General features: G+C 30.6%; 4 protein-coding genes, 1 long non-coding RNA gene and 1 pseudogene across 5 annotated transcripts in view; 3 read left to right on the top strand and 3 right to left on the bottom strand.

Annotated features, from left to right (window-relative positions):
- The first annotated feature begins 1,458 nt into the window (after nucleotides 1-1,458).
- Nucleotides 1,459-4,115, top strand: LOC107012833 (suberization-associated anionic peroxidase 2-like). Its single transcript, XM_015212771.2, has 3 exons — nucleotides 1,459-1,796; nucleotides 2,015-2,212; nucleotides 3,313-4,115. Exons 1-3 carry the CDS (start codon nucleotides 1,551-1,553, stop codon nucleotides 3,871-3,873), a joined length of 1,005 nt encoding a protein of 334 aa, XP_015068257.1. The 5' UTR covers nucleotides 1,459-1,550; the 3' UTR covers nucleotides 3,874-4,115.
- A 3,328-nt stretch (nucleotides 4,116-7,443) lies between these two features.
- On the top strand, nucleotides 7,444-9,464 carry LOC107015035 (annotated as a pseudogene).
- Nucleotides 9,465-9,724: 260 nt separating this feature from the next.
- LOC107015036 (universal stress protein PHOS32-like) lies at nucleotides 9,725-13,853 on the bottom strand. Its single transcript, XM_015215189.2, has 2 exons — nucleotides 13,032-13,853; nucleotides 9,725-10,076 (listed from the first exon to the last, which is right to left on the bottom strand). Exons 1-2 carry the CDS (start codon nucleotides 13,750-13,752, stop codon nucleotides 10,057-10,059), a joined length of 741 nt encoding a protein of 246 aa, XP_015070675.1. The 5' UTR covers nucleotides 13,753-13,853; the 3' UTR covers nucleotides 9,725-10,056.
- LOC114076535 lies at nucleotides 10,074-11,294 on the top strand. Its single transcript, XR_003577447.1, has 2 exons — nucleotides 10,074-10,458; nucleotides 10,514-11,294. It is a non-coding gene; the product is annotated as an uncharacterized LOC114076535 (long non-coding RNA).
- A 1,292-nt stretch (nucleotides 13,854-15,145) lies between the features above and the next one.
- Nucleotides 15,146-17,108, bottom strand: LOC107012774 (putative cyclin-D6-1). The gene is made up of 5 exons (XM_015212697.2): nucleotides 16,842-17,108; nucleotides 16,649-16,735; nucleotides 15,948-16,296; nucleotides 15,662-15,795; nucleotides 15,146-15,546 (listed from the first exon to the last, which is right to left on the bottom strand). Exons 1-5 carry the CDS (start codon nucleotides 17,079-17,081, stop codon nucleotides 15,346-15,348), a joined length of 1,011 nt encoding a protein of 336 aa, XP_015068183.1. The 5' UTR covers nucleotides 17,082-17,108; the 3' UTR covers nucleotides 15,146-15,345.
- An 8,424-nt stretch (nucleotides 17,109-25,532) lies between these two features.
- Nucleotides 25,533-27,208, bottom strand: part of LOC107012144 (probable serine/threonine-protein kinase abkC) — a 10,049-nt gene continuing 8,373 nt past the window's right edge. The window contains exons 4-5 of the mRNA XM_015211899.2: nucleotides 26,857-27,012; nucleotides 25,533-26,093 (exon numbers count right to left, since the gene is read on the bottom strand). Coding sequence (XP_015067385.1) covers nucleotides 25,974-26,093; nucleotides 26,857-27,012 — 276 coding nt within the window. The 3' untranslated portion in view covers nucleotides 25,533-25,973. The remainder of the gene's footprint in view (nucleotides 26,094-26,856; nucleotides 27,013-27,208) is intronic.

Genomic DNA, 27,208 nt, shown 5'->3' with positions numbered 1-27,208 from the left:
GTAGAAAAACAAATGATACTAAATATCTTATGTGACATTTTATCATATTATAAATTTAAATTGTTCCACAAGAACTTCAAAATGTTCATAATCGAAAGGGAAATTTAAAAAGTCAAGCGGACAAGATCCAATAGTTCAAAGATTTTGAGCACAAATTGAGGGGTAAAACCTATATTGTCGTATTTGTGTCAGATTTTTTAAAAATATATATTTTTTATAAATATAAAAGTATACCCTCTTTATATATACTCTTTTCATTTCAAATAGTTTTTGCCGATTTTGACTTAGTACTGTTTGAAAAAAATAAAGAAGATTTCAAGAATTTATGTGATTGAGTGGTTTAATTGAGTTCGATTCCATATTATTATGTAAAAAAAATAATTTAATGTATATTTCTCAAAAATCGACCAGTTAGGATTATAATCTAGTAGCTGATTTTCATTTAGCAGCCATACAATTTGTAGCTATTTGTCAATTTTATTCCAAATTTTATTATTTTTTTACCTACAAGAAGAAGACATTTTTACTATAGGTTAAAAAGTTGATATTCACAATAGAAACTATTTTTAGAAATATTATTTCCTCTAAGGTACAATGAATATATCTAACTTTTCAAATAAAAAATAATTCATTTGTGGAAAGTTTAGTACAAGGAACGTGCTTAAAAGGGTCAAAGAGGAAAAATATGAGCATATAGGAAAAGTCCATTACACACTCAACCACTCTTAATAAAATCATATCTATTAGCAAAATATTGTGTGTCCAAACGTTGACCTGTTGACCTATTAACACGAGTTGATTCAGAATTTAAAGTTTATGAATTTTTCTATTAATCTCAATATCAACCCTTGTCTATAGGGGCCAATGCAAAATGGATATCAAGTTCATTAGACATTCCGTATTTTTTATGTGGAACAAAAAATTATGTGTAAGAATCTATAAAACTTACGACAAATAGTATGTATGAAACTTGGATTATAAAATGGGGTTCAGTAATGATCATTGAATTCATAGGTTTAAATTTTGAATTTGTCTAAGTCTGTATGCGCTACGGGCAATCCGAATTTCAAACTCAACCACTCTTCGTATAATCATATATTTACAAGCAAAATAATGTAGCCAAAAGTTGATCTATACGTGAAGACATATTCAGAATTTGAAGTTTAAAGATTTTTATATCAACCTCAAATTAATTAAAAGAAAACATTAATAACAGAATTCACAATCAAATACTTATAATATTTAGTAAATATTTTAATACATATATGTAATACTGATCTAAATAAAGCTACTGAATTAACGTAAATCCGTAAACGACCCCCTAAAACAACCCCATGCGTATAGGATATGTGTATTACAAACCTAACCACTCTCATTAAAGTCTTTTTCTTGCAATATCATGTTACCCAAAAATTGACCTATAGGCAATTTAAATTTCCTATTTAAAGGAGCCCAAAGTAAACAACAAAATCATCCCAAAAAAAAAGCAAAGTCATTTCCAACAAAAGTCTTTTAGTTATTTGAATCAATTGTATATCAATTAATCAAAAATGGCTTTTGGTGCAACTCATTTGAGCTTTGCATTTTGCCTTATGGCTCTAATTGTTCTTGTAAATGCAGATTTTTATGGTAACAAAGAGCCAACTAACAATATTTTGGAGCAAAATTCAGAAATGTTAACTCAAGATTTTTGTATTTTCGCGGCGGTTGGATCAGTTGTGACGGAAGCTATTGCGAGGGAGAGGCGAATGGGAGCGTCTCTCATTCGCCTCTTCTTCCATGACTGCTTTGTTGATGTAAGTTCTTCGTCATCTTTTAAAAATTATATTGATCACTCGTTCTGTTTCAATTTTGTATAATTTTTATTTTTTACTAAACATGAAATTTTATGGAGTACTTCATAAGTTCATAACTATTTTTTTAATTAATTAATTACCTTATCTTCTAGTATAGTACATATTAATGTTTGTTGGCCTAACATTATATTAATTTGTGTGTGATATTATTTAATTAGGGATGTGATGCTGGAATTCTTCTAGATGATATTCCTGGAAGGTTCCAAGGAGAAAAAACATCACCACCAAATAATAATTCAGTGAGAGGTTATCAAGTAATTGATCAAGCTAAACAAAGGATTAAAACTATGTGCCCTGGAGCTGCCGTTTCTTGTGCTGATATTCTTGCTCTTGCTGCTCGTGATTCTGTTGCTATGGTAAGTTTATTATCATCAAGTTTAAGTATTATGTACTCGTTTAATTTAAAAACCACACGATTTAAAAGTCATAATCTTCATATTTATAATATTCAGTCAAATTAAGATACACAAAATAAAACAAAAGGAATTTTTCTATATAATTGATGCAATTACGTTATGTATAGGGTAATTACAAGTGATTTGTGTTACAAACGTCAACTGATAACCTGATAATGTATAATAACTAACATGTTATAATAGATTAATTAAATTATACATACTAACATTATCGACGTATATAACTTAAATTCTACTAATAGAATATGATATATGTGTCATAAGAAGTATCATCAATGTGTCAACATTTTCCCTTTATAACACTTCTCTCCAATTAGCATACATTGAATTAAAGTAGGTGTTAGTGGGTGTGGTGAAGCCAATTGTATAATAATAAATAAATAATGCACATTTACCTACTCCAAGAAGAAATAAAATAACAAATTAAACTTGTGCAAGTCACAAGCAGCCCATTATCTTTTAATTTTAACCAAATGTCAAAAATTTTGCCTAAATTTTCTTCATTTCAAAAGTGGACACACAATTTCTTGATGTTGATTTGTAGTGTTCTTATCTTCAAAATCAATTTTTTCTAGAGATATAATTAATTCATATAATTTAATTACAACAATCATTTTCATGATATATTTATAGTTCAACTACTCGGAGAACTACTATATCTTACTTATAAGCGATTCCAAATACTTTCTTCGTTTATTTTATTTATTTATATTTGAGTTGACGCATCTCTTAAAAAATAATAAATAAAAAAATAATTTTACTGTATAATTCACGCGTAATTATAAGTCATTTAAGTATTAAAAATGATGAATATCTATAACAGTGATAAAATAGACGCAAAATAATAACGATTTCCGAACTAAACAAGTTAAAGTTATAGTTGCTTCACTTAGACTCATTTTTAATATATTATTGCATATATGCCCTCCATTTCCATAAATTCTTATATATTGTAAGTCTATACATTAGATGCACCTTATGCTATATAATTAATTGTCTTTATTCATATCGCTCTATTTAAGCTCATTTCATATCAACAGTTAGGAGGAATTCCGTACCCTGTGAGTCTAGGCCGGAGAGATGCAAGGACCGCGAATTTCACCGGGGCGTTAACTCAACTTCCAGCCCCATTCGACGATCTCAACGTCCAATTAAAAAAATTCAGCGATAAGGGAATGTCTGCTCGGGAAATGGTTGCGTTAGTCGGGTCCCACACAGTAGGATTTGCACGATGTGTGACATTATGTGACGACAGAAACATCAACCCGGCCATGAAATCAACACTAAAATGTGGTTGCCCTGTTAGTAACAATAACACAAACTTAGTACCATTGGATTTAATGACTCCTGATTTTTTCGATAAGTTTTATTATGAAGATTTAATTCGAAATCAAGGACTTCTTTTCTCAGACCAAGTATTGATGGGATCTACCGCGACTAGTGATGTTGTTCGGACCTATAATAGTAACCCTGCTCTATTTTTACGCGAATTCAACGATGCCATGATAAAGATGGGGAACTTGCCCCCATCTCGTGGCGTTCAATTGGAAATTCGCGATGTTTGTAGCAAGGTGAATAGTAATTCTATCGCGGACATGTAAAATAACAAAAAAAAATATTTAAACATTTCGAATTTTGTGTTCCAAAATAAACAAATGTATGGGTGATTGACCATGTAGCTTGTTGTTTTATGTAAGTTCTTTGGCTTTCTATATATATAGTACTTATATAGTATATAAGTGTATGTAACCTTTGTTGGTGCACACATGTAATACAAAATAATGAGACCATAGTCCCATTATCTTATAGTAGTGGTATATATATCTCAAGCTGATTTGAAGTTTACGAGTTTCTAGTAAACTCGTAGAAACCCTTGAGCATTTGTAAATGGTATGGCTCATATGACAATCTTAGATATGAGGCAGGGGGGAGGGTGTGTGTGAAAATGAGTGTAATATATATTATCACTATCAATGTGTATAAATTATATTTAATTCAACCAAATGTCTATATTAAAATTAGTGACAGTGAGTGATGTAGCTTATATATTCAAGGGATAGAAACATTCAAGGGCTACACTAGTCTTTTTTTCATCGTTTTGGAGTAATTATTAGTAAAAAAAATATTTTTGAGCTAAAACTGTAACGAGTTAAAAGATTGACCTATATCGACTAGTTCAAACATATTTTCGGTATTGTTCTTTATATATCAAATATCATTAATCACTTGTTCAAGATAAACTCCCAAATCTTAACCACCTTTTGGACAAAATTATAATAATACCTTGTTCTCACCAATCCTAATTATATTATAACCAACCAACATTGAACCTTTTAGATATGGATTAATTTTTTTAACTAAAGAAATATTTAGACTTGTTTATTATTTATTTATTGTGAAATATTGTTATATATTTTGATATGTTGTTTGTTATTAATTTTAATTATCAGTTTACTTAAACTTATAACTATAATACAATTATCTACTTTATTTGTAATGTTGTCACACTTTTTATGAATGATAATCATCCCACTTAACTATATTAGTCAGTGAAAAATAAATATTTATACTATCAATATATATTAATTTGATACAATCAAGATAAAACTACAATAGATATATAATATATTCGATACAACATTGAAAAGCTAAGTAACTCATTTGGTGAGCTTCCTATTTTTCATGTTGAGTAATGTAGTATTCTCTTTTTATTACCTCTCTCCTATCGATCGTCTCTAAAAAAATATTTTCTATTTAAAATTCATAATACAAACTTCAAATTTTTTATGATTGATTACTTATAATCATCTAACTTTATTTGATAATATAAAAATTCTTTTACTCTATAAATACAACTATCTCATCCATCAATCCATCAGTCGAATATATCGATAACCTTTTACGCTTCTTATTTTCTCCACACACACACATCCTCCAAAGAGATGAATTCAAAGAAAAACTTCAATGTGAAAGTGAACAAGAGTGAAGTAGTGGCAGCAGTGTTGCCAATGCAAGAACATTGGCTACCATTATCTAATCTTGATTTGCTCTTACCTCCATTGGAGGTCGGAGTTATGTTCTGCTATCTAAATCCCATTATTATTTCGGAGAAAATTAATTTGAATTTTGAATTTAACTCAATCGTGAAAATACTCAAAACATCTTTGGCTGAAACATTAGTTTCTTACTATGCATTTTCTGGAGAAATAGTTGAAAATTCAGCCGGAGAACCGGAGCTTCTTTGCAATAATGGTGGTGTTTCTTTTATTGAAGCTTTTGGTGATGTTGAGCTTAATTAAAGATATAAATTTAATAATCCAGATGAAAGTATTGAGGGACAATTTGTTCCTACAAAGAAGCATGGTGTTCTTGCTATTCAGGTAAAATATGTCTTAATAATTATGTGCAAAACATTTTTTCCTTTTTTTTCATGCATGTGACCTAGTGAATGTCACAAAACATAATAATAATAAAACATATTCGGTAATCAATTTAAAAGTGGCGTTTGAGAATGATAAGATGTAATATATACGTAGATCATAACTTTCGGTAATCAATATAAAAGTGGCGTTTGAGAATGATAAGATGTAATATATACGTAGATTATAACTCTACTACCTGGATGTACAATAATCGACATTAATCCATATTAATCAATGTTTAATCTTCGATCTTACGAAATGATTTGGACAATTTTAAATAATAATCGTTGAGAGTAAAGTAAGTGTATTTTCTTGATATGCTAAATGTGACAAGTAAAAGTAAATATTTTTTAAAAAAATAAGTTGAAAAGTAAAAGTGAACGAAAAGAATAGATTAAAAATATTTTGTTTGTGTTCAACAAAAATGTTTAAAAAAAGATAATGAACGTTTTGGAAATTTGTGATGTTGAATATATAAAAAGAATATATTTTTAAAACATACTAAAAAAACGTATGACATCCAGCTCACATCGTTTCGACAATCGTCCCTTTTTCCTCGACATCCTGGTTACTATGATGACTCGATCGATAAGTAATAATGTGGATGTTAATAATCAAGACAAGTCGCTAAAAGGGTATTTTGGTAATGTTCTCTCCATTCCATTTGGAGAGAAAAAAATTGAGGAGCTAAAAATATATTGTGTAGAGGTGATTAAACAGGACATGATAAAGTTTCATAGTATCGAGAACATGACTCTAAATAGAAAAGAATAGTGATCACATATTAGGATAGAAGGTTAATAGGGGTAGAGTGTTGTATTGGCTTGCAAAGGTTTAGACTTATTAGTGTCTGTCGTAGTATTAGTTATACTTGTACCCTTGTAGAGTTCTTGTCATATGTTGTTTATTATATCGCGATGATCGAACTATTTTGTTGTTTTTGTTATTATTGTTTCTTTCTTATAGACTTCACATTATTTTTCTTATTAATTGTTACGCTTTCGTCACTGTTTTCTTCTTTTACTTGGATTCGATGCACACTTGAGTCGAGTGTCTTTCAGGAACAGTATCTCTACCTCCACGAGATAGTGATATAGGTCTGTGTATACTCTACTCTCCTCAAACTCCATTTAGTGAAATTTTATAAAAAAAATAAATTAATATTATTATTACTCTTGTTAAAACATAATGTTTTTAATAAAAATTTCGACTTCGCAATTGAATAGAAACCACTTAAATTAAAGCTAACATTGCAAAGAAGTATCACCAAAAAGATATTTTAGATGCTATATTCCATATATATAGAGCTAATAGTCTAATACATATAATAAAATATGTCTTTTTTTCAGCTAACAGACAAAATTCAAATGGTCCTCAGCCAGCTCAATAATCAATAAATATTATTATCCTCATCCTAAAAATAAATAAATTATTGATAAAACAAGCATCTTTCTTTTTTTTTCAATTAATACTGACAAAAATAGTACTTCACTTTTCAAATTCAAAATTTCCATGCTGATGACCACAACTTTTAAGTCTGACCGTAACGTTTGCTAGATTCTTTCTAGAAATATAATAATTTTTTTAAAAAAATATTTAAATTATCTTTTTTTTTTTGCGATTTTCATATTTTAATTATTAATTATCATGATTTTACTTTTTCCATGAATTGTTTGTCTTTCACTATGTATATATTAAAACACATCTAGTGGATAGTGATAGCTCATACAGAAAAAGAGAATACCTGATAAATTAGTTTAGTCAACTTCGAAATGTTTACAAGTGATATTTGAGATTTAATTAATTAATTCATAGTCATTCATCTCACAAGATTTTGAACATCATAAAAGAAGTCATTTGCCTATAGCTTCGTTCATTTTCTATCGAGAGTTTAGATTTCTCCACCTAAATAAAACGAGAAAAAGAATTTCGAGTTTCTTCTTTTTCTTCTTCTTCTTATAGTTTAGTAGCTTTAACTCGTTTCGAAAAATGGAAAAATATTTTCAATTTCTCCCTTTTTTGTTAGTTTCATTCTTGATTTTTATTGAAACTATTGCTCAACAAGAGTTTCTTAATTGCATTTATAGTCATACTTCAGACAACAATATCAAAAAACATATACATCTTCCAAAATCACCAACATATTCATATCTTTTAGAATATGGTCAGAAAAATCCAAGGTGGTTAAATTCTTCATCTTCACATCCAATTTTTATAATAACCCCGATTAACGAATCTGATATCGGGGCTATTATATTTTGTAGCCAAAAATTTGGCATACAAATTAGAGTAAAAAGTGGTGGTCATGATTATGAAGGCTTATCTTTTCGCTCTGAAAAAGGGGAACGATTCGTTATCGTGGATTTATTCAAGTTAGATGAAATTTATATTGATAAAAATGAAGAAACGGCCTGGATTCAAACAGGAGTGACAATAGGGCAATTTTACTATGAAATCGCGAAAAAAGGCGAAAATCTTGCATTTCCAGGGGGGTTGTACCCTAGTGTTGGGAGTGGTGGGATAATAAGTGGTGGTGGAATTGGTACTTTGATGAGGAAATTCGGCCTATCGGCTGATAATGTCCTCGATGCACGTGTAATGAACGTGAATGGAGAAATTCTTGATAGAGAATCGATGGGAAAAGACTTATTTTGGGCATAAGAGGAGGTGGAGGGTCAAGTTTTTGTGTTATTTTAGCTTGGAAAGTCAAACTAGTACGCGTACCATTAAAGCTTACTGTTTTCACAGTACGTAGAAAATTACACGGAGAGACAATAAATTTACTCCAGAGATGGCAAAATGTGTCACATGAATTGTCTAGGGATTTGTTCATTAGAGTTTTGATTCAAAATATGGGAATTGGAAGTAAGAAAATAGTACAAGTGTCATTTCAAGGGTTGTTTCTTGGTAGAGTGAGTGAGTTACTCCCAATGTTGAACCAAACTTTCCCCGAATTCGGGTTAGTTACAAAGGATTGTTTTCAAGATCCAGTAGTGAATTGCACGATAGGATTGCCATGTATAAAGAAAGAATGCTTTGAAGTCCCATGGATAAGAGGACTAACGATTCAATTGAATTTATGTTGAACAAGACTATGCCACAAAGAAAGAATTACTATAAGGCAACGTCCGACTTTGTGAAGAGTCCATTGCCAAAAGAGGTATGGGGGATGATTAGAATTATGTTTCGCGATGAAGAAAGGCCTATGATGATATTTGATCCATTAGGTGGAAGAATGGATGAAATTTCGAAATTCGAAATTCCATTTCCTTATAGAAAGGGAAATTTGTTCAACATTCAATACATGGTGAATTGGTATGATAATAGTGAAAATATATCTAACAAGAAGATTAAATGGCTAAGGGAACTTTATGAGAAAATGAAGCCATTTGTATCACATTTCCCAAGAAGAGGTTATCTCAATTATAGGGATCTTGATTTTGGGAAAAATGATGATGAATATAGATATTTAAATTCTAGAGTTTGGGGTGAAAAGTATTTTGATGGTAATTTTGAGAGGTTAGCAAAGGTGAAAAGTAAAGTGGATCCTAGTAAATTTTTTTAGGTTTGAACAAAGTATTCCACCTTTTAGTGTGTCAACTTAAGAGGAAGGTAAATGAATTTCGAATTTCTTCACTCATGGGGAGATCGATTTTATGGGCCATTACAAATTTTCAATTTCTGGAGATCGATAAATAAAACACAAGTGATTTTTGTATCTTCTTGTTGATTTTGTAAGTTGATTATCTGGAGATGTTTGCATGGGAGGACTATTATATGTTGCTCGAGTTCTTCAAAAGTATTGTCAGATATGTAACAAATCCTCCAAAATCATGTTTTTGGATCTGACACGAGTGCAGCAACACTTTTAGAGGAACCGAGCAACATAGCTAGAAATCAAAAGTAAATAGTAAACTCAAACGTCATGTAGGACAGCAGCCTCCTACAAAGTCATCTTAGCCAGGAGAATGAAGCAAACAAAAGGGAAAAGAGAACAGCCACAAAAATTAAGACAAAATGCACTGTTCCATATCAATGCAATCAACCAAGAACCATAAAAATTATATAACAGCTCCAGAAAAGGGGTTTATCGCACATAGAAAACAGGCAGGCAATTCAAAAAACTAAAACAACACCTCCGCGCCTCCAAAAGAGAAAAGGAAAATGAAAAAGAAAGAGAGACAAAGGAGTAGCTCATGAACAATATCACTTGTTCCAGACTTCACAAACTTGATTACAGCAGAGGATAATTAGCGGAAAGAAGGCACAGAGAACCACCAAATTCATTTCTCACTAGCGCGGTCAACACCATTGAAGGCCCTTTTTTGTCAGTATTGAAACATGCACACCCGTCTTCACTATTCAAGAAGCCTTCTCCGTATCTGCATCATCATGCGAAGTCAGCTAGGTAATTAGTTATGTCATCCAGAACAATGCATAATATATATTGCATACTATTTCTAGCAATAGGTCCACTCGATGTATGCGGATGTCCAGTTCTGCTGATATGGAGTAGCTAATAGTTTTAGGAAAGAATAAAGGAAACAAAAATCTGGCCACAAGAAAGGAAAAAACAATAGTAGTCATTTTCTTTTGAAGTTTATATTTGACAATTTTCCATCTTGTAATGTCAAAAAATTCTTCAAAAAGGAATAATTGTTTGCATGGATATTAGACATGACTCATGTTGTCAAATAACTTTTCAGCATAGTATGAAGGATTGGACTTAAGACAAGTCAGTTTGAAATCAATACTCACACTTATGTTTTCTTTCATGCCCGTCTTGTTGTATAGATGAAAAAAGACAACTTTCAAAGAGGTCCCTGGGCCTCTAGTTAGAACTACATATAATTGTATATGCATACTCTTTAATTAGTAAAAGCTACTTCAGCACAAAAAAATTCAGTAGACGCGCAAACCGTTCACGCTATGCCTCCCGTATAAATAACTTACACATGAGACTTTTCTACATATCTCAACAATCAATTAAAAATATAGAGTCATTTTAGCTTAGCTAAACAGCACAGCATCTAACTCACCAGTCACTAATGAAAAGCTACACTTATGCAACATACACTATACCATGTAAAAGCTGAGAGTCATGGTGGTAGGCTAAATACCCAGTTTTAGTGGTGAATCCTTGAATCCTATTATCACACTAAACTTAAATGAATGTCAGATCAGCTGGCAACTGTAGGTCACACTTGCAGTAGATATAAAGGATGCAAGCAGAGAAATAACAAATTCAGCACCAGGAAGTCTGCATCATCAATGGAGATAAACAAGATGAAGAGTTCAGCACTATATTAGAATTTCAAAACCTTGATAGAGCAACCCACAGGCATGCAAATTCACTGTTCAACCATAACAGTTTCAAGTTGAATAACAAACACACAGGCACATCACAAACACACAGCATTTTCTTCCTTCCTTCGACGATGGCTAATGGTTGAGCATTTCCCACTACCACGACACTTGCTCCCCCAAAAGCATTTCACATGGTCTCAAGTAATCTCCCAAAGCATGATGTAATTGATTTAGTGTTGTTGTGAAACAACTTGGCACAATTTTGAGTGAAGCGGATCATATAGTATTTTACACGTTTTTGGGGACCCATTCAAGCATTTTCTTCCTTACAGCATTTAAAAGTTATATATCATCTACAAGTCTAGAAAATAGACAAATATGCCTATTTGTACCCCAATAGAAATTAAATCGTCGAATCTGCCCCAGAAATCCAAAGTTCGCATAATGGTGTATCATCTATACGTTTAATGTAGTAGCTTACATAACCAGCATACCCCTTCAGGAAAAGGTATATATGGAAAATAGAAGCTGATGCACTTCCCTTTTTACTGATAAGTTAACCAGAAAGAGAAATGGGAGGGAGAACAACTATGTTCAACTAGCACAAAGGTCAGCAAATGTAAATTGATAAGATAAAAAGCCAAATGAAAGAGAAGAAATCATCAAATAAGAAACAGGTGCAGCTAAAAGCACAAATACTTGGCCAAAGCTAAGTTTCGATTAACATCCAATCTCGATCATTTCATTCACTCCAACAAAGCCAAACAACTAGATTGACGATCCTAAAACAGAGAAACCTTCAACCCCAATGTACAATCCACAAGAATCTCCATATAATGAAATAGAGGCTCACAATTAATCAAAGATTCATCAGACCATTCCCAGTTTCCTAAAGCAGCAACAACAAACGTATACCCAGGCTAGTCCCACAAAGTGAGGCTTTGGGAGGGTAGAGACTAGAGTGTACCGACACCAACCCCTGCCCAGTGTTATGAAAGGGCTCACCTCTCACTTCTCGCCAAGCAATGAGGCGAGGCTAGGCCAGAAAGGCGACCAAAAGGCGAATGGTGAGGCGGCGAGGCGGCAAGGCGTCCCCCTTTTTATTTGTTTTCAAAAAAGATCTGATTTAATAATTAAAAGGCAAAATTAGGGTTTATTTGGTGTTTTTGCAAACCTAGAACTTCTTCTCTCCATCTGCGACTCTCCTTGCAACTTCGCAACCCTCTCTTCTCCAGTTCTCCTCCCCTCACTACCTTGCGACTCTCTTCTCCAGGTCTACTCCCTCACTACTTCGCAACTCTCTTCTCCAGTAAAAACAGACTCTGTTTTTTACTCTGTTTTTATATTTTGAAGCTACTGTTAACTGACTGCATTAATGCAATCTCCCTACATTTAAAAAAAAAATCAATACTTATATATTTATTTCTACCCTACTTAATTTAGTTTTATACTAAATAATATAGTATTAGCTAATATATGTTATTGCTATTGAGATTTTGGATATTTATATATGCAATTAAATATTTTAAGTTTTTGGTATTAATTGGCGCCTCCATTCAAAAAGGTGTCTCGCCGCTCGTGTGGCAAGGCAGACCCTTGCCTCCTTTCGCCGTCCAAAACACTGCCTCTACACTCAGAGGTAGAGAGGATGTTTCTGATAAACCCCCGGCTCAAGGAAAAAATAGTCCAAAGCAGACCGATTTTCACTCTGATCACATCATTTAAAAAACAGAATTCACAACCCATAGCAAATAGAATCCCAGCTTCCTACAGCAATTGATGAAAATACTTCCATGTAGCATTACTTACAAGTTACAACTAGCTTAGGTGATCAAAACAAACTACACATCGCGTAGTCATTATTAGATAACAAAGTCACAACCTTTGTTTCAACCAGCATCATATTATAACTAAATGCCGCATTTTGATTTGTTGAATGCAGTTCACAGTCTCATCTCACAAACTAATTCGTCTATCATCAAGCTGAGCAAATGAAATACACATTGTAGTTTGCAAGTATTAAGATATACCTGTGGCTTTGTCCGACGCATCGTGATAAAGGGAATCCTCCTCAGGCACCGGATGAAGCACCTCATTCGCCTTTGCTGCTTTTTTAGCTGAGCCATCATTACCCAAACTATCATCATCATCAGGAACACCATCTTTATCATCAGGATATCTCACCACAATAACAGGGCAAACACAATGACGAACACAATAATCACTGACACTCCCAAGCCTTCCCTCCGTGCTTCGCCTCGATGCCCCAAACCCTCGACTACCCATGATCACAGCACTCAAACCCAACCTCTCAATTTCCAAACAAAGCCTCTCCTTCATATCATGATCCTTCACAATACGAATCTTGAACGGAATGTTGGCATCAACAAGCGGCTGCGCCAAATCATTAGATTTCGTACTTGTAAAGTTGTCGAAATCTTCTTCCAGTTTCTGCTTCGATTTCTCATCCGTTGTGTCGATAGAGACGTCTATAGCGCCCCAATCAGCTCCGTAGAGGACGGATGTAGGGCGGACGTGGAGAAGAATGACGGCGTCACCTGGACGGAGGTAATTCTCTACTGCCCATTTCACGGCGTAAGCGCTTTCGTCACTGAGATCGACGGCGATTGCGATCTTCCGATTAGCACCGGATGTAGGTGTTCCCGGCGGGAAGCGAGGGGAAGCCGGTTGGTGCATGATGGCTGTCGGTGGTCGGTCGGATTCTGTTGGTGGCTTCTTCGGCGATGCCATGACCGGAAAGTGTACGAAGAAATGTGTGAAAGAAAATGTGAAATTCGAGGTTACAATTTTCACCTCTGCCCCAATCCTATTTCGATACTTTATATTCCTTCACTATGGATTTAAGTGACACTTTCTTTTTTTTTTTAATTTCCTATTCGATTTTTCGATAATTGAGAGTTTTACTTATTTAAATTCGTATCACGTGAAAGCTTATTTGAGAGAAAATATTTTCTACTAAAAGAATTATATCTTTAGAATTTAAATATAAAGTTTCTGATTAAAGAAAAAATAATCTCATACAATGAATGATATTTAATGATAATTACACATGACATCTTTGATTATATGTGAAATTCAAGAAATAAAGATTAAGAAAAAACTTGTTATATTTGTCAAATCAGTGATAAATAATACTACTCAATAAGGATAAAACAGAGATGATACGGCTAAAACTTACTTGGGTGTTTATTTCAAGTCAATATATGCATGTCATGTGCTTAAATGTATAGTTCATTTTATTTTATTAAATCACGTATTAATGTATTTTGCATTGGTTTGGTGTAAACACTCGGTGCGAATAATTTTTTTCGGAATGAGAAGTAGGAAACTAACAATTTTAACATGTCAAAGGAACAGGTCCAACGCAATTGACTGACTTGTCTACAACAAGTGTTGATGAAGAAGGAAGCTGAGCATTGGAACATGTCGAAAGAATAGGTCCAACGACGTTGACTGGCGAGTTACAACACTACTGAAGAATTAGAGTAGCACTAGGATTAGACTACCTATATTAATTAGGATTATATCTTAGGACTATGTTATTAACATAATTATTTATCAATAACATCATTACTGATTAATAGGATCAATACTACAAATATTGATCCACATATAAATATATCAATACATGAATTTCTACAGATACCATTAAATTATGAGAGTAATATATGTGACTGAATTCGAATTAGTGACATTTTCTATAATACGTTTTTACATTTGAAATTATTTTTTAACATCTAACACTTCAAATAAATTTATACGGCATAATGATAATTATAATGATATTAATAATAGTGTTATTTTTTAAAGAACTTGTAAAATATAAACTGAACAAGTAAAAGTAAGAATGAATTATTATTATTTTAATTACATAACTATTAGAACTAAAATTGACAAAAATTCAAGTGAAAATCGCAATGTTTCATCTCTTTTAGCTCCGTCTTCTCTCCCATTTAAACACTCCTCCATTTCGTAGCAATTTAGATTTGTGTCACATTTGATTTATTAAGAGAAAAGTATTCTCTTTGTGATTCAAAGAGATTCAAACGGTCTTCTGTTTCGTTTTTGTTTGTATCTTGTTTTGATTTGATCCAATTTAAAAAAGTAAAAAAACTATCAAATCTTATGATCTTAACCAACAAATATATATATATAAGAAATATATCAAAATAACCGCTAATCTTTAAATGGAGGAAGTACAATTTTCCTCTAATTTTGTTCTCCACAATTGTTCCATTCTACGTTATCATCACATTTTTTAGTAAGCACCAACAACATGGAGTAGAGGTTAAGGCTAAATCTCCCATTGTCATCCCTAATTATTTAGTAATGTTGAATCTGAGAAATATAGAACGTTTGATTATTTCGAAAATCGTTTAATCTTCGCTTCTTGCTATTGTTCCTATCTGCATTCTCACTTGTACGTTCTTGGTCAAGTACACTGTTTGGTGTCAACGAGCTAGAACAAACAACTTCATCCACAAAAACTTCACGCATTACATTCCAACAATTCAAAACTTCCTCCTATGTAAATGATCGTCCATCAAAATAAAAGAATATAGAAATCAGATCAAATATGCAACTTATAATCACAAATTATATAAGATTTAGATTTCGAAAAAAAATAATCAAATCTTACTTTATAAATGTGTCCACATTTGGAGTTAATTGCATCTAAGAAAAATGGAACTTGTTGTGGAATCAGCTCGTGAGCTGCACACAGAAATGCCGATGATGCTAATACTGATGGTTTGTACCCAACAAGCTTAATTTCTGCAATTAAGCACGAGATTAACGTTTTATTAAACAAAAAAAAATAAAGATAGAAATAATTAATTACTGCTATTATTCAAAAATCAAACAGAGATTAAGCACGAGATTAACGTTACTCTATTAAGTAAAAATACGATATGACAATACGGTACCGTAATGAGAGATGAAGATGACATCTGAAGCTCTATCTTCGAGAGATTGACTGAGTGACTGATTATTACTGAGTTCAAACAACGAGTTGAAAAATTGCAGAAACGCAAAAGGCGTGATGGAACGTAACCGCCAATTGAGCGTTGTGAGAATCAAATTCTCCATTCGATGAACCGACTGCAAATCGAAAATTAAGCCTTCGTTGTCTCTATGTTCAGATTGATCCATGGATGAGTTATTGGATATTGAAATTATGATATGAGAGATCGACGAGTTGTTGATGTTCCTCATCTTTGCAGCAAGTGAAAGGCTAGCAGTTACGAGAATTCGTACAATCCATGGCTTATTCTCCTGCAGAAAAGGAAAATTTTCCATCAGATCTTCAACAATTCATCCCGTAATTCACATTTTGTGAAGTTCTCTGGCAGTTACGATGTTTCAGATTCTTCATATAATTAAAGTTTCCATAAGATCTCCAACTATTTCGTCGCGAAGTTCTGATCTAATATTTCTCTTTACAGCATATAAATATGCAGACATTGTTACAGATTCTTCATATAAGTAAAATTTCTATTAAATTATCAACTAATTTCATCGTGAAATTCACATTTTAGTTTCTCTTTAGAGCATATACATATGCAGACATTGTTTCAGATTCTTCATTTGCTTATGTTTAATGCGATTGACTGATGAGATAAATTACCAGAAAAAGTTGCTTGGATAGGAACCGATCGATGTAATTGACAGCTAGATATGCAGCAAATCGATCGATATTACACGAAAATTGCGCCTGCAAATCAAAAACAAAAAATAAAACAGAAAAAACTAAGAACATACTGACTTAAACAAAATTAAATCAGCACAAATTAGTGAAGGATTTTGAACAGTATTTTTACTTGAGAAATGAGAGTGAAGCAGTGATTGCGAATGGAAGAGTGAACGTCGGTAGATTTGAAGGACGGCGTGTGATCGGACTCGGCGGCGAAGAGAGCTGAAACGTCGTTGTCGTCATCGTCGTCTCCATCGAAGGCCGTTAATGGATTCTCGAGATCGAACTTCATTAATGAAACCATGAAAGAACAAATAAAAAAGTTAAAGTTTCTGAAAGAATGAAAAAACAGAGCAGAGCAAAGCATCAATATGAGGCCTCCTTATTTATACCCACGTGAAATGGAGATGGAGTTGCTCGTAATCCCTTTATCAAAAAATTATATTATTAAAATTATTTTTTATTTTTATATATATAAGATGTAGCTTTAATTATTTAGTGTGATTAATTTTTTAATAGTAAAATTCTATTAATGAAAATTTTAATTTTATCAAACTCTTGAATTCCTTAGATCACGTTTGTCCTACTCTACGAAGTTAATATAGCTTAGTATATAACTAAGACGGAGGTAGAGAGTAAAATAAATTGTAGTTTATTTGAATCTCATTTGTCGAAAATAATAAGGCCACCTTCCTAACCTGCTTCTTTTTGTTCCTATCTTAGAATAAGTTGAAACAATTCACTCGAGTCGCTCAACTACCCCTTATATGGTGCTCATAATATGCTACGGAACCTTCCATCGTGCTAGGAGAGGGGGGATCAAGTAGGATAACCAACTCAACATTAATGGCCGACACAATAAATTTTCACTATGTTCGGAGTCTAATAAATAACATAACCATAAAAGAACGACTATATGCAGTTTCATCCTATATTTTTACACAAAGCTATGTTCATAGCATAAACTCTGACCTCCTAATCACATGATAATAAATATACCAATTACGTCATGGCTACCCTCCGATTATTCTAAATACACTTAAATCCAAATTGAAGTATATACCCTTTAATGTTAATTAAAATACTAAACTTATGCTCAACATGTTATTGCATCAAAATTATTCTTAGGTACATCTTCATTTCTAATTATTTTCTTTTTATAAAAAAAAAACAAACTAAAGGCCATTCACATGATTCTTGGAGAGTGGGTCAGTCATCCATGGGTGGAAGAAAGTCCTATTCTCTTGGAGCTATGTGCCCCCAATGAAATAGATTAGTCATAATGAGTTTAAATTTTTTATTCGATATTCGATATCTGATTTAAAATTTTATGAATAATTTCAATTTTATAAAGAAAAGTGTACTTATAAAACTTAATTTTATATATGTTCATTAAAAATGAAAAAATACTTATCACTGTATCATAATCTTCGATGGTATACACGGAATAGTTTTGTTTTTTATATTTTTTTAGTATCTGTGTGACAAACGTGAATACAATTAATATCTGAACTTGGGAATTACAGTATACAGAAAGGCAGACAATTTAGGATCCCTACATGATATCGTGTCCTATATAGGAAATTTCTCATGTCAAAATCTGCATTTATATCACCAATGACCTGTTATATATATATATATATATATATATATATATATATATATATACCGTCGAAGACGATGAATGAAGTTGTTCGTTATTTAATTAGAAATTTTAATTTTAAATTTTATGTTAGAAAAAAATGGACAAAATGTATTTATCTAGGATGAATCCAACGCAAGCAGTATGAATTTAATTTAATTAAATTATAATATGAATATCAGACTTCACATAAGAAACTCATAATAAACAAGTGTGTAGATGGTCAAAACATTTAAATTAGTGATGAGTATATAAAACATTTTTAAAAAAATGAGAAAATTATATCTAATATATTTAATTTTATATTATTAAATCAAAAAAAATTAAATATACACTTATCGATTTCGATTCGATTTGACTCAGCTATTAATCATACACAAAATTAAAAAAAATAATTCATTCAAAAAGAAAAAAATTAAAATAATTCATTAAAAAATAAGTTACAACAACTAGCGTTAAAAAAAAATTCGATTTTCAAATTTCTTACGAATAAAGCTAAAATTTATTACATTTGACCTAGATAAGAAAGATATTTAAAATTGTTCTTAGAACATAATATGTTATATATGTATAATTATAAGAAAAATCTGTATATATAATTTTTTTTGTTTGATTTATTCGATTATTTCTTCAGACTTTTTTGTAAAATTATAATTACATCAAATCTTATCATTTTTTTAAAATATAAAATCAAACTAGATCCAAATAAAAAATTTGATGTTTGAACTTTAGTAATTGTAAAGATTAGAAAATGAATAAAATATATAAAATGTAAAAATATGTTTAACGGTACAAAGCTTTTCAAATTATTTTGTTTACTAATTTAAACCTAACATGGTCTATATCACACAAAATATTTATTTTTGGACTTAGGTTAACTCAACAAAATTTTACAAACATTTTTTTTTTACCCTCCTTACGAACTCTCATTCCTTTTGCTTTCTTGATGATTCGAACTGACTAAAATCTTACAATATATATTAAACACTAAATGACCAAAAAATTTAGTCAAAAATTGATCAAAAAATTAAAAGAAAATGATATTTTTTTAATTTTAAAATAAATTAATATTTATTTCATCTTTTAATTAAAAATATTTTTTAAAAAAATATTTAAAATAATAAAATATCATTCTAACCAAATTCTGAACTCCGTTAATTATCTTACTATTCCTTCTAGGACCATTGATCAGTCACTTATCATAAGACATAATGATGAAGAGGCTGTTGATCTAGCTAGTAGAGCTCAACTCAACAATCATGAATGGATCTAAAGTTTGTTTCATAATATTATTTTATCTAAAAAAAAATATTATTTAATACCTATAGATATTGATCTACTTATAATGTATAAATATAAAATTAAATTATATAACAAAATAAACCTCGTTCTCGATTTTGACATCACTTTACATACATAGATCGCTTATTTGAAATCTATCACATCTATATATTTTATGCAATTTTTTTTAATTATAAACTAAAAAACTAATATAATCTTGACTCGAAAACAGATTATATGATAGCGCTCAATTCTAATTAGATCCACCTATTTGATATAAAATTTTTTATAAAGAATATTTAATTAACCACCTTCACGCGCGAATCGAAATAGGGTAAAAAGTTTAGTAGTAGCTTCAATTAATTCATACGCATGATGATCTACTTACTTCTTTTTGCATGCAAGTTGTCTATAAAAGATTAATGTATACTTCTTTTGTATCATATTTGTTCCTTTTTCTTTTCTTTTTTCCTGTCTATAAAAGAATGATACTGTTATAAAAAAATTTATTGATTCTTGTGAAAGTAGAAATTAAAGTTCAAAATGACTTTGTCAAGTAACACATTTTTGCTTGTTTGAGTACAATTTTCACATTAATAAACAATTTGTTTTAATTAAGAGTGAATTAATTAACTCGATCAATTATATTGTGCTTAAAGTATAGTTCTTTATAATTATACAATATAATGTGGTGAGCACTAACTAATGTTTAAACAACTACATGTGAACACGCCCCTAAAAGAGAATTTAAATTTAAATCCTTATAATATAGAAATTACGATTTCGAAATAAATTAATCAGATTAATAAATTTTGAATATTCGATAAAAAAAAAAATTTTAAAAAAATGTGGTTCACAAATTTGTATGTGAATTTCTTTGCCTTCACGCTTTCACCCTATGAAGATAGCACCATCATGATATCTTTTTTACTTTTCTAACTTTTATTTCGTTCTTATTTTTATTTTTATTTAACTTTATTTTTGACATATAATGGCAAGTCATGGGAATGGATAAGTTTAAATATGTTCTTTTCTGTTTTAATTTACACGATTGTATTTGAACGAACGTGTAATTTGAGAATGAAAGGTAGATTTTTAAAAATTTATAATATATTATTACCATGGAAATTAGAATATATTGTTACATTGCTGTTTCTTTTTACTTGTCATAATTTTTTTTTTAGAGCTAAAGAGAATGAATTTCGATCAATATTTTAAATTATATTTTTTCATTATATAAGTATGAGAAAAATTACACCATTTATAGTACTTTTGTATACATAGATTTTACGTTTAAAATATCAAATTTAACTTTAAAAATTGATCAAATCGATTCTGAAAAGCAAAATGTTATATTGCAAATGATGGGTGCATGACGACAAGCTTACTTATGCAATTATATTCCCACTTTAAAGGGAAAAGGTATGTTTGGTAAGGAGCAATATGTTTCCACGAAAAATGTATTTCTAAAAAATATTTTGCGAAAATAGGTGAGTTTCTTGTTTATTTTGTAGTTTTTGGTAATTAAGCGAAAAAATATTATTTCAAACGTATTTATAAATAATTTAGTAAATAGTGTGTGGGCGGGATTAATTGATCAGAGTGGTGGATTTCAGATGGTGAAGGTCCAGGACAGAGGCGGATCCACCTCTCTAGATAGGGTGCACGTGCACCCTTTAACTTTGAAAAATATATCATATATTATACGTATATATATTTTGAGAAACTGACAGAGTTTAGGATATATTTAAGAGTGCATCGATGAAAAGCATATGAGGGTCATTGCGCTACAGGTACAAGCTAAATGATTCACCTGTAAGACTTGAATTCAAATCCAGCTCGAGTGTTTATTTTACTGTTTTAATTTTATATTTATCTTAGAGCTCATATTTAAGCTAAAGTAATATTGATGCCTCAAAGTCTTTAAATTTTGAATTCGCCGCTGGCTAGGGAATGATTTGGGATGTTAAATGAGTGGAGACGAGACAATAAACTCGAAATATTACATACTTAAAATTGTTTTTCCTACTTTTATTAAGGTGTTTTCCTCATTTTTAAAAAACTTATTTTTCATGAAAAAATATAGTTTAACCAATCAAAATTTTTTAAAAAAATATTTAATACCAAACACATTCCTAGGTGGGATTATGATATTCAAGTTTTCAAATTTGTTTATCGAAAAAAACAAAAAGGATTTTTGATTTTCCGATTTTTCGCCACCAATTTAAGAAAGTCATAAAAATATAATTTGGCCAAAACTAACCCTACACAAAATACGGAAAGACTTATTATAAAAAATTTTGCCTTTTCAAATAAATTAACCTTTAATATGGTCTTTAGCAATCAAATTTATGTCTATCGGACCGTACATAAATTCTTTTAAGGATGCGAATTATAACTTGTGAAATATTATGATATAAAAATATAAATTTATATTTCGAAATTTTTTTTTATTCAATACGATCTACATAATCGAGTTCAACCAAAGGCCTTTCTTTCATATAGTGGGCTATACAATGATATATAGAAGCCCAATCTTATACAAATTTGTCACAAGTTTTTGGAATCTTAACAACAATTTTAGCTAGTTGGTTTTTAAAAATTTAAAAATTATTCCGATAGTTTATATATATATATATATATAAAGAAGATGTTAATAGTTCAATTGGTTGTTTATCTAAACTTTCACCTAATTAGTGAGGATCGTTTCTCCGACTATATGTATAACTTTAACTTTCTTCCTACTTGACACATCATATATATATGCCAAGTAAGAGATTTTGGTATTTCCACAATAATCTTGGTTATATGATTTTGAAACCAATTTCGTCACTTATAAACTATACTAAAATGATTCAAACATTTTAATATATAGTAAAGATATATATGTATATATGTTTGCCTCTTCTACGCATATAATTTATCTTTGAAGGGGATTCAATAAACACATTATCTCCCGAGCTAGCTCTACCAATGATCGCGATGTCCTTTAAACGTAAATTTCGAAACAAATCTAGTCTTTTTAAAATATTACTCTTGAAAACTTAAAAAATGAATGAATAATTTGTAAAATCTCCTATTTATTAGGGTTATATATTTAACCACCATAAACTCAAAAAATGAATATTCTTGATGCTTTTTTAAGAATCATTAACTATTTCTTTTTGACAGTTAAAAGTAAATGGTAACTAGTAAGTTTTAAACAAGTCCACTAAATGATGACTGATTTTCCATTGCATATATAAAATGGTCTTAATTTATAAAATATTTATTCATAAATCTTTCAAAAAAAAAAAAAGTTCAATTCTTTGCCTTGTCTTCATAACTCAAAAATGAATAATTTACCTTCCTTTCATTTCACTCAAACTCCTCAATGCAAAAAATACATATTTATATCTTCATTATTGTTTAAGATATGATCATCTCATATTTTTTTTCATGCTTAATTAAAATGTCTTAATGTATATTGCATCCTCATGTTCTTTGTATTCATAATTTTGAGAAACTAAACCATCTTACATGCATACACAAGCTTCTCCGTGGTTCATCCATCTGATCGTAAGCTAAGGTCACTTTTCATTCAGTAATATTTATCGGTCATAAGTCTTTTTCCTCATAGAACTATAATTTTTATCCGAGATTAAAATAAATCGATCTTATTTATTATGTTTTCATTTCTTCATATAAAAGTATACAAAACTAGGGTCACTTTTAATTTTGTAATATTTGCTCATGGGACTATATTTTTCATTTGAAATTAATCTTTTTTATTTTATTTTACAATTTTCATTTCCTCCTATAAAGTGTAAGCATAACTAGGATCACCTTTGATTTTGCTATATTTTCTTCATTAATCATAGGATTCATCATGACATAATTTATTTATTTTTATTATAGAGCTATTTTTTTTCATCCAAGATTAATTTTTAAATTTTTTTTAGTTTTTACATTTTCTTCCCTCCTAATGATTATTAAAAAAAAAAGTAGGCAATAATACTTTAAAAAATGTTGTATATTTCTAGAATATTGGGATATCAAAGGGTGATTCATCAAAAACCATTTCAATTATTTCTAAGAAATTGGCACAAAGAAAGTTCAAATTTAATTCCAGTATCATGGCAAAAACCAAAAATAGGATGGACAAAATTAAATTTTGATGGATCATGCAAATGCAAAACAGGAAAATCAAGCATTGGAGGTATATTCAGGAACCACGAGGCCGAATTTTTATTAGGATATGCTGAATCAATCGGAAAATCTAATAGCACTATTGCTGAACTAGCAGCTTTAACCAGAGGTCTCGAGTTAATACTCGAGAATGGTTGGGAAGAAGTGTGGTTAGAAGGAGATTCTAAGTCATTGGTTGAAGTTATTGTACAAAAAAGAGTTGTTAGATGTGTTGAAGTGCAAAAACAAATAAATTGTATAAATTTACTTATTCCTAAAATTAAAAGTTGTATTGTAACACATGTTTTTAGAGAAGGAAATAGAGCTGCAGATAAATTTGCACAATTAGGACATCATTTAAAAAAACCACAAATTTGGAGAAATGATCCCCCTAAACAAGTACTTCGTATCGTAAATGAAGATGCTGAAGGTAAGACATTTTTTCGTAGAAAATAGGTATCGAAATATATCTAATCTATACATGGTTCGATGAAGGATTACACTTGAAAAGGTTACAATAGCTTATCCCGACACAAATATCATGATCACGCTGAGACAATATTGCACCGTTACTCCAAGGTTCCCTTTTAGATAGGTATTTTGTTTTTCAAGAAAATAATAAGAAATTTGTTGTATTTTTACATGTATTTTGAGTAGGATTAGATAAGAACTAATCTATTAATAGTTTATATTGTATTTATTGTTCATAATTATTGTAATCATAAGTGTATTTTCGAGAACTTTTATATGTTGTTTTTACTTTTTATATATGCATTACAGAGATATTGGCACATAAATTATTAAGATAAATATATACAAATTTTGTAATTATAAGTTTATGAATTTTTCAGAATTTCGTTTATATGTTTCACCTACCAATTTATAAATTATGTAATTTATTATGATTTTTTCATAAATCGTATACAAATAGTTAGGGTACCCATATACAAATATAGGATTTATACAATCAGTAACCGAATTATATAAATTCAAGATTTATACAATCAAGACCAAACTTAGAAATTCTAAATTTAAACAATTAGAAAACCAAATAGTAAATTCTCACTGCCAATATACAAACAAGGTAATTTATTATAAATTATTCATAAATCGTATATGAATAACTAGGTCACTCGTATACAAATTGAATTTATATAATCAGAGCGAATTATATAAATTCAAAATTTACAAAATCGAGCTATAGAAATTCGGAATTTATACCATTAGAAAACCAAATAGCAAAATTTCACGAAACAACAGCCACAAATTCAAAATAATTGAAACTATAAGCTATATTACATAATATACTATAGATATTTGTCATTTTGCGTAATTTTTCCTTCTGATATTACATGAGGATATATGGAAAATATGATGGAAAAAATGTGGTATATACATTATGGTATGACAAACTCAAAGTGTCATAGTAAATGCAAAAGATTTTAGTGAACATCAAAATAGAGCCAATCAATTTTGCAGAAAGCTTCTTGTTATCATATCCAATGTAATTCGAAAGATAAAGCAGTATACACAAACCTTACCCTCGAGATTTCTCGTGAAAGTAAAAAGCTTGTTTCCCAAAGAGTCTCAACTTAAATAACGCATACAAAAGCAGTTTGAAAAAAGAAAATAATGAGTGAATAGGGAAAGCATTGTATAGACACAACTCATATATACGTTTTGTTTCTTTCAACAGCTTAACAAAAATAGCAACCAACAATTAACAGCTTCACACAAAATTTATCTTTTTTTCTTCTAATATTGAATAATAAAGCACAACAAAAACAAGAAAAATTACATACATTGAGAGGAAAACTGTAGGGATGAGAACAAAATTCTAACGTCTTCGTCCTCCTTTTTCCCTAGACGAAACTAATATGAGAAAAAGGAGAAAAAGATAACGAAAAATCAATGAATTAACGAAGGAAGATACTACACTTCCTTTTGCCATTGTTGCCGCAAGTGTCAAAGCTCCCGAAGGTCAGTATTATTGGTGATCGATATCTATATAGAAGATTTCTTTTCACTAACAAAATCTTGTGAGGCAGATATGTGGCTATCTAATCGGTTAAAATGTAAACTAGAGACGTGATTTTTGGTCTTTTGGGGCTAAAATATACATTTGTGTATTGTATATCACAATTCGTTTGCAGTAACATGAGGGAAGTTTCATGGAGCCATGACCTGTTCGATTGTGTAGGAAAGATCCTTTGCCCAGTCGGCTTTGAGAAGCAACGTCTGTAGTGTGTGCATTATATTGTATTCTGGATCAAGTTTCCGTTGCCAGCCCTGCAGCAACAAGATAAACAGGGTTACTTGTAGTACGGAACCAATACTATTCATTAGGTTTTATACCCTTTGTCGTCCATAGGTAGAGGTGAAGAAGGGTACGGTCAAGTAATCATTGGTCGTGCCACGTACTCCCTCCGTTTCAGTTTGTTCATCTAGATTTGACTTGACACGGGTTTTAGGTCAAGAAGACATTTGAATCTTATAATTTTAAACTAAAATATGTAAAATGTACCAAATGTCCTTCAATCTTGTGGCCTTAAACATGCTAGGTAGAAAGTTAAAATTAAAGAGTTGCCAAAAAAGGAAAGAGGCATACTTTTCAGAATGAACTAAAAAGGAAAGTGAGACAAAAAAATTGAAACGGGGGGAGTAGCATTTATAATTACCAGTTCATCTGAACTACGGAAAAGCAGAAATTCTGAGTGCAATTAAATTATCAGTGGAGTCAAAAACACACCTAAAAAATCCCGGTTTCTTGAGTTTCCTACCTTAACTATCATCAACTATTTATCAAAAACACCAACTATCAGTTCATTTTTCCTACCTGAAATATCACTGTCGCTCAGGTACGAAAAGGGAACAACTCAAGTTTGAGGTGTGTTTTGATAAACAGTTAGTGATAGTTCAAGTAGGAAACTCGTTCACTTGCTAGTTCAAGTTTGAAACTCAAAAAATCAGGATACTTTAGATGTATTTTTGACCTTCACTCATTAACTATTTACAATCTAATATAAGCTCAAGTGATGTAGGAAGAAACTACCTCCAGGACTAAAGTTGTAACCATTGCAGTGCACACATTGCCATCAATGTTCACTCTGTGACGCCTAACTTGTTCAAGTAGTTGCGTCATGCAGTCCCCAGGATGGACTAAATCTCCTTCCGGAGTCCCCCAAAAATCAAAAGACTCTTTCACTTCCTGTATAATAAGAAGACATACTAAAAAAGATGTACTGGCACAAATCCTAAACAAAACAGATGTACTGGCAGTGGATATGAAGAAGGCATTATACAATCATATATTTCTAGGACTAGGGGTATGAGAACTAACACCAATTAATCAAGAACAATAGAAACAACACACACACAAACGCATATATATATATATATATATA

Source organism: Solanum pennellii, chromosome 3 (assembly GCF_001406875.1).
Source record: "Solanum pennellii chromosome 3, SPENNV200".
In the NCBI taxonomy this organism is placed as follows: Eukaryota; Viridiplantae; Streptophyta; class Magnoliopsida; order Solanales; family Solanaceae; genus Solanum; species Solanum pennellii.
This window is presented reverse-complemented; position numbering and strand designations above follow the sequence as displayed.

What these genes read in the sequence shown, in the direction of transcription:
- LOC107012833 (XM_015212771.2), top strand. Translation starts at nt 1,551, where the DNA reads ATGGCTTTTGGTGCAACTCATTTGAGCTTTGCATTTTGCCTTATGGCT. An exon ending in TCCATGACTGCTTTGTTGAT is followed by an intron (nt 1,797 to 2,014) that starts GTAAGTTCTTCG and finishes TTATTTAATTAG; the next exon opens with GGATGTGATGCTGGAATTCT. An exon ending in CTCGTGATTCTGTTGCTATG is followed by an intron (nt 2,213 to 3,312) that starts GTAAGTTTATTA and finishes TCATATCAACAG; the next exon opens with TTAGGAGGAATTCCGTACCC.
- LOC107012774 (XM_015212697.2), bottom strand. Translation starts at nt 17,081, where the DNA reads ATGCTTTGCTCTGCTCTGTTTTTTCATTCTTTCAGAAACTTTAACTTT. An exon ending in TATCCAAGCAACTTTTTCTG is followed by an intron (nt 16,297 to 16,648) that starts GTAATTTATCTC and finishes CCTTTTCTGCAG; the next exon opens with GAGAATAAGCCATGGATTGT. An exon ending in CATCTTCATCTCTCATTACG is followed by an intron (nt 15,796 to 15,947) that starts GTACCGTATTGT and finishes GCTTAATTGCAG; the next exon opens with AAATTAAGCTTGTTGGGTAC.
- LOC107015036 (XM_015215189.2), bottom strand. Translation starts at nt 13,752, where the DNA reads ATGGCATCGCCGAAGAAGCCACCAACAGAATCCGACCGACCACCGACA. An exon ending in TGCGTCGGACAAAGCCACAG is followed by an intron (nt 10,077 to 13,031) that starts GTATATCTTAAT and finishes ATGATGATGCAG; the next exon opens with ATACGGAGAAGGCTTCTTGA.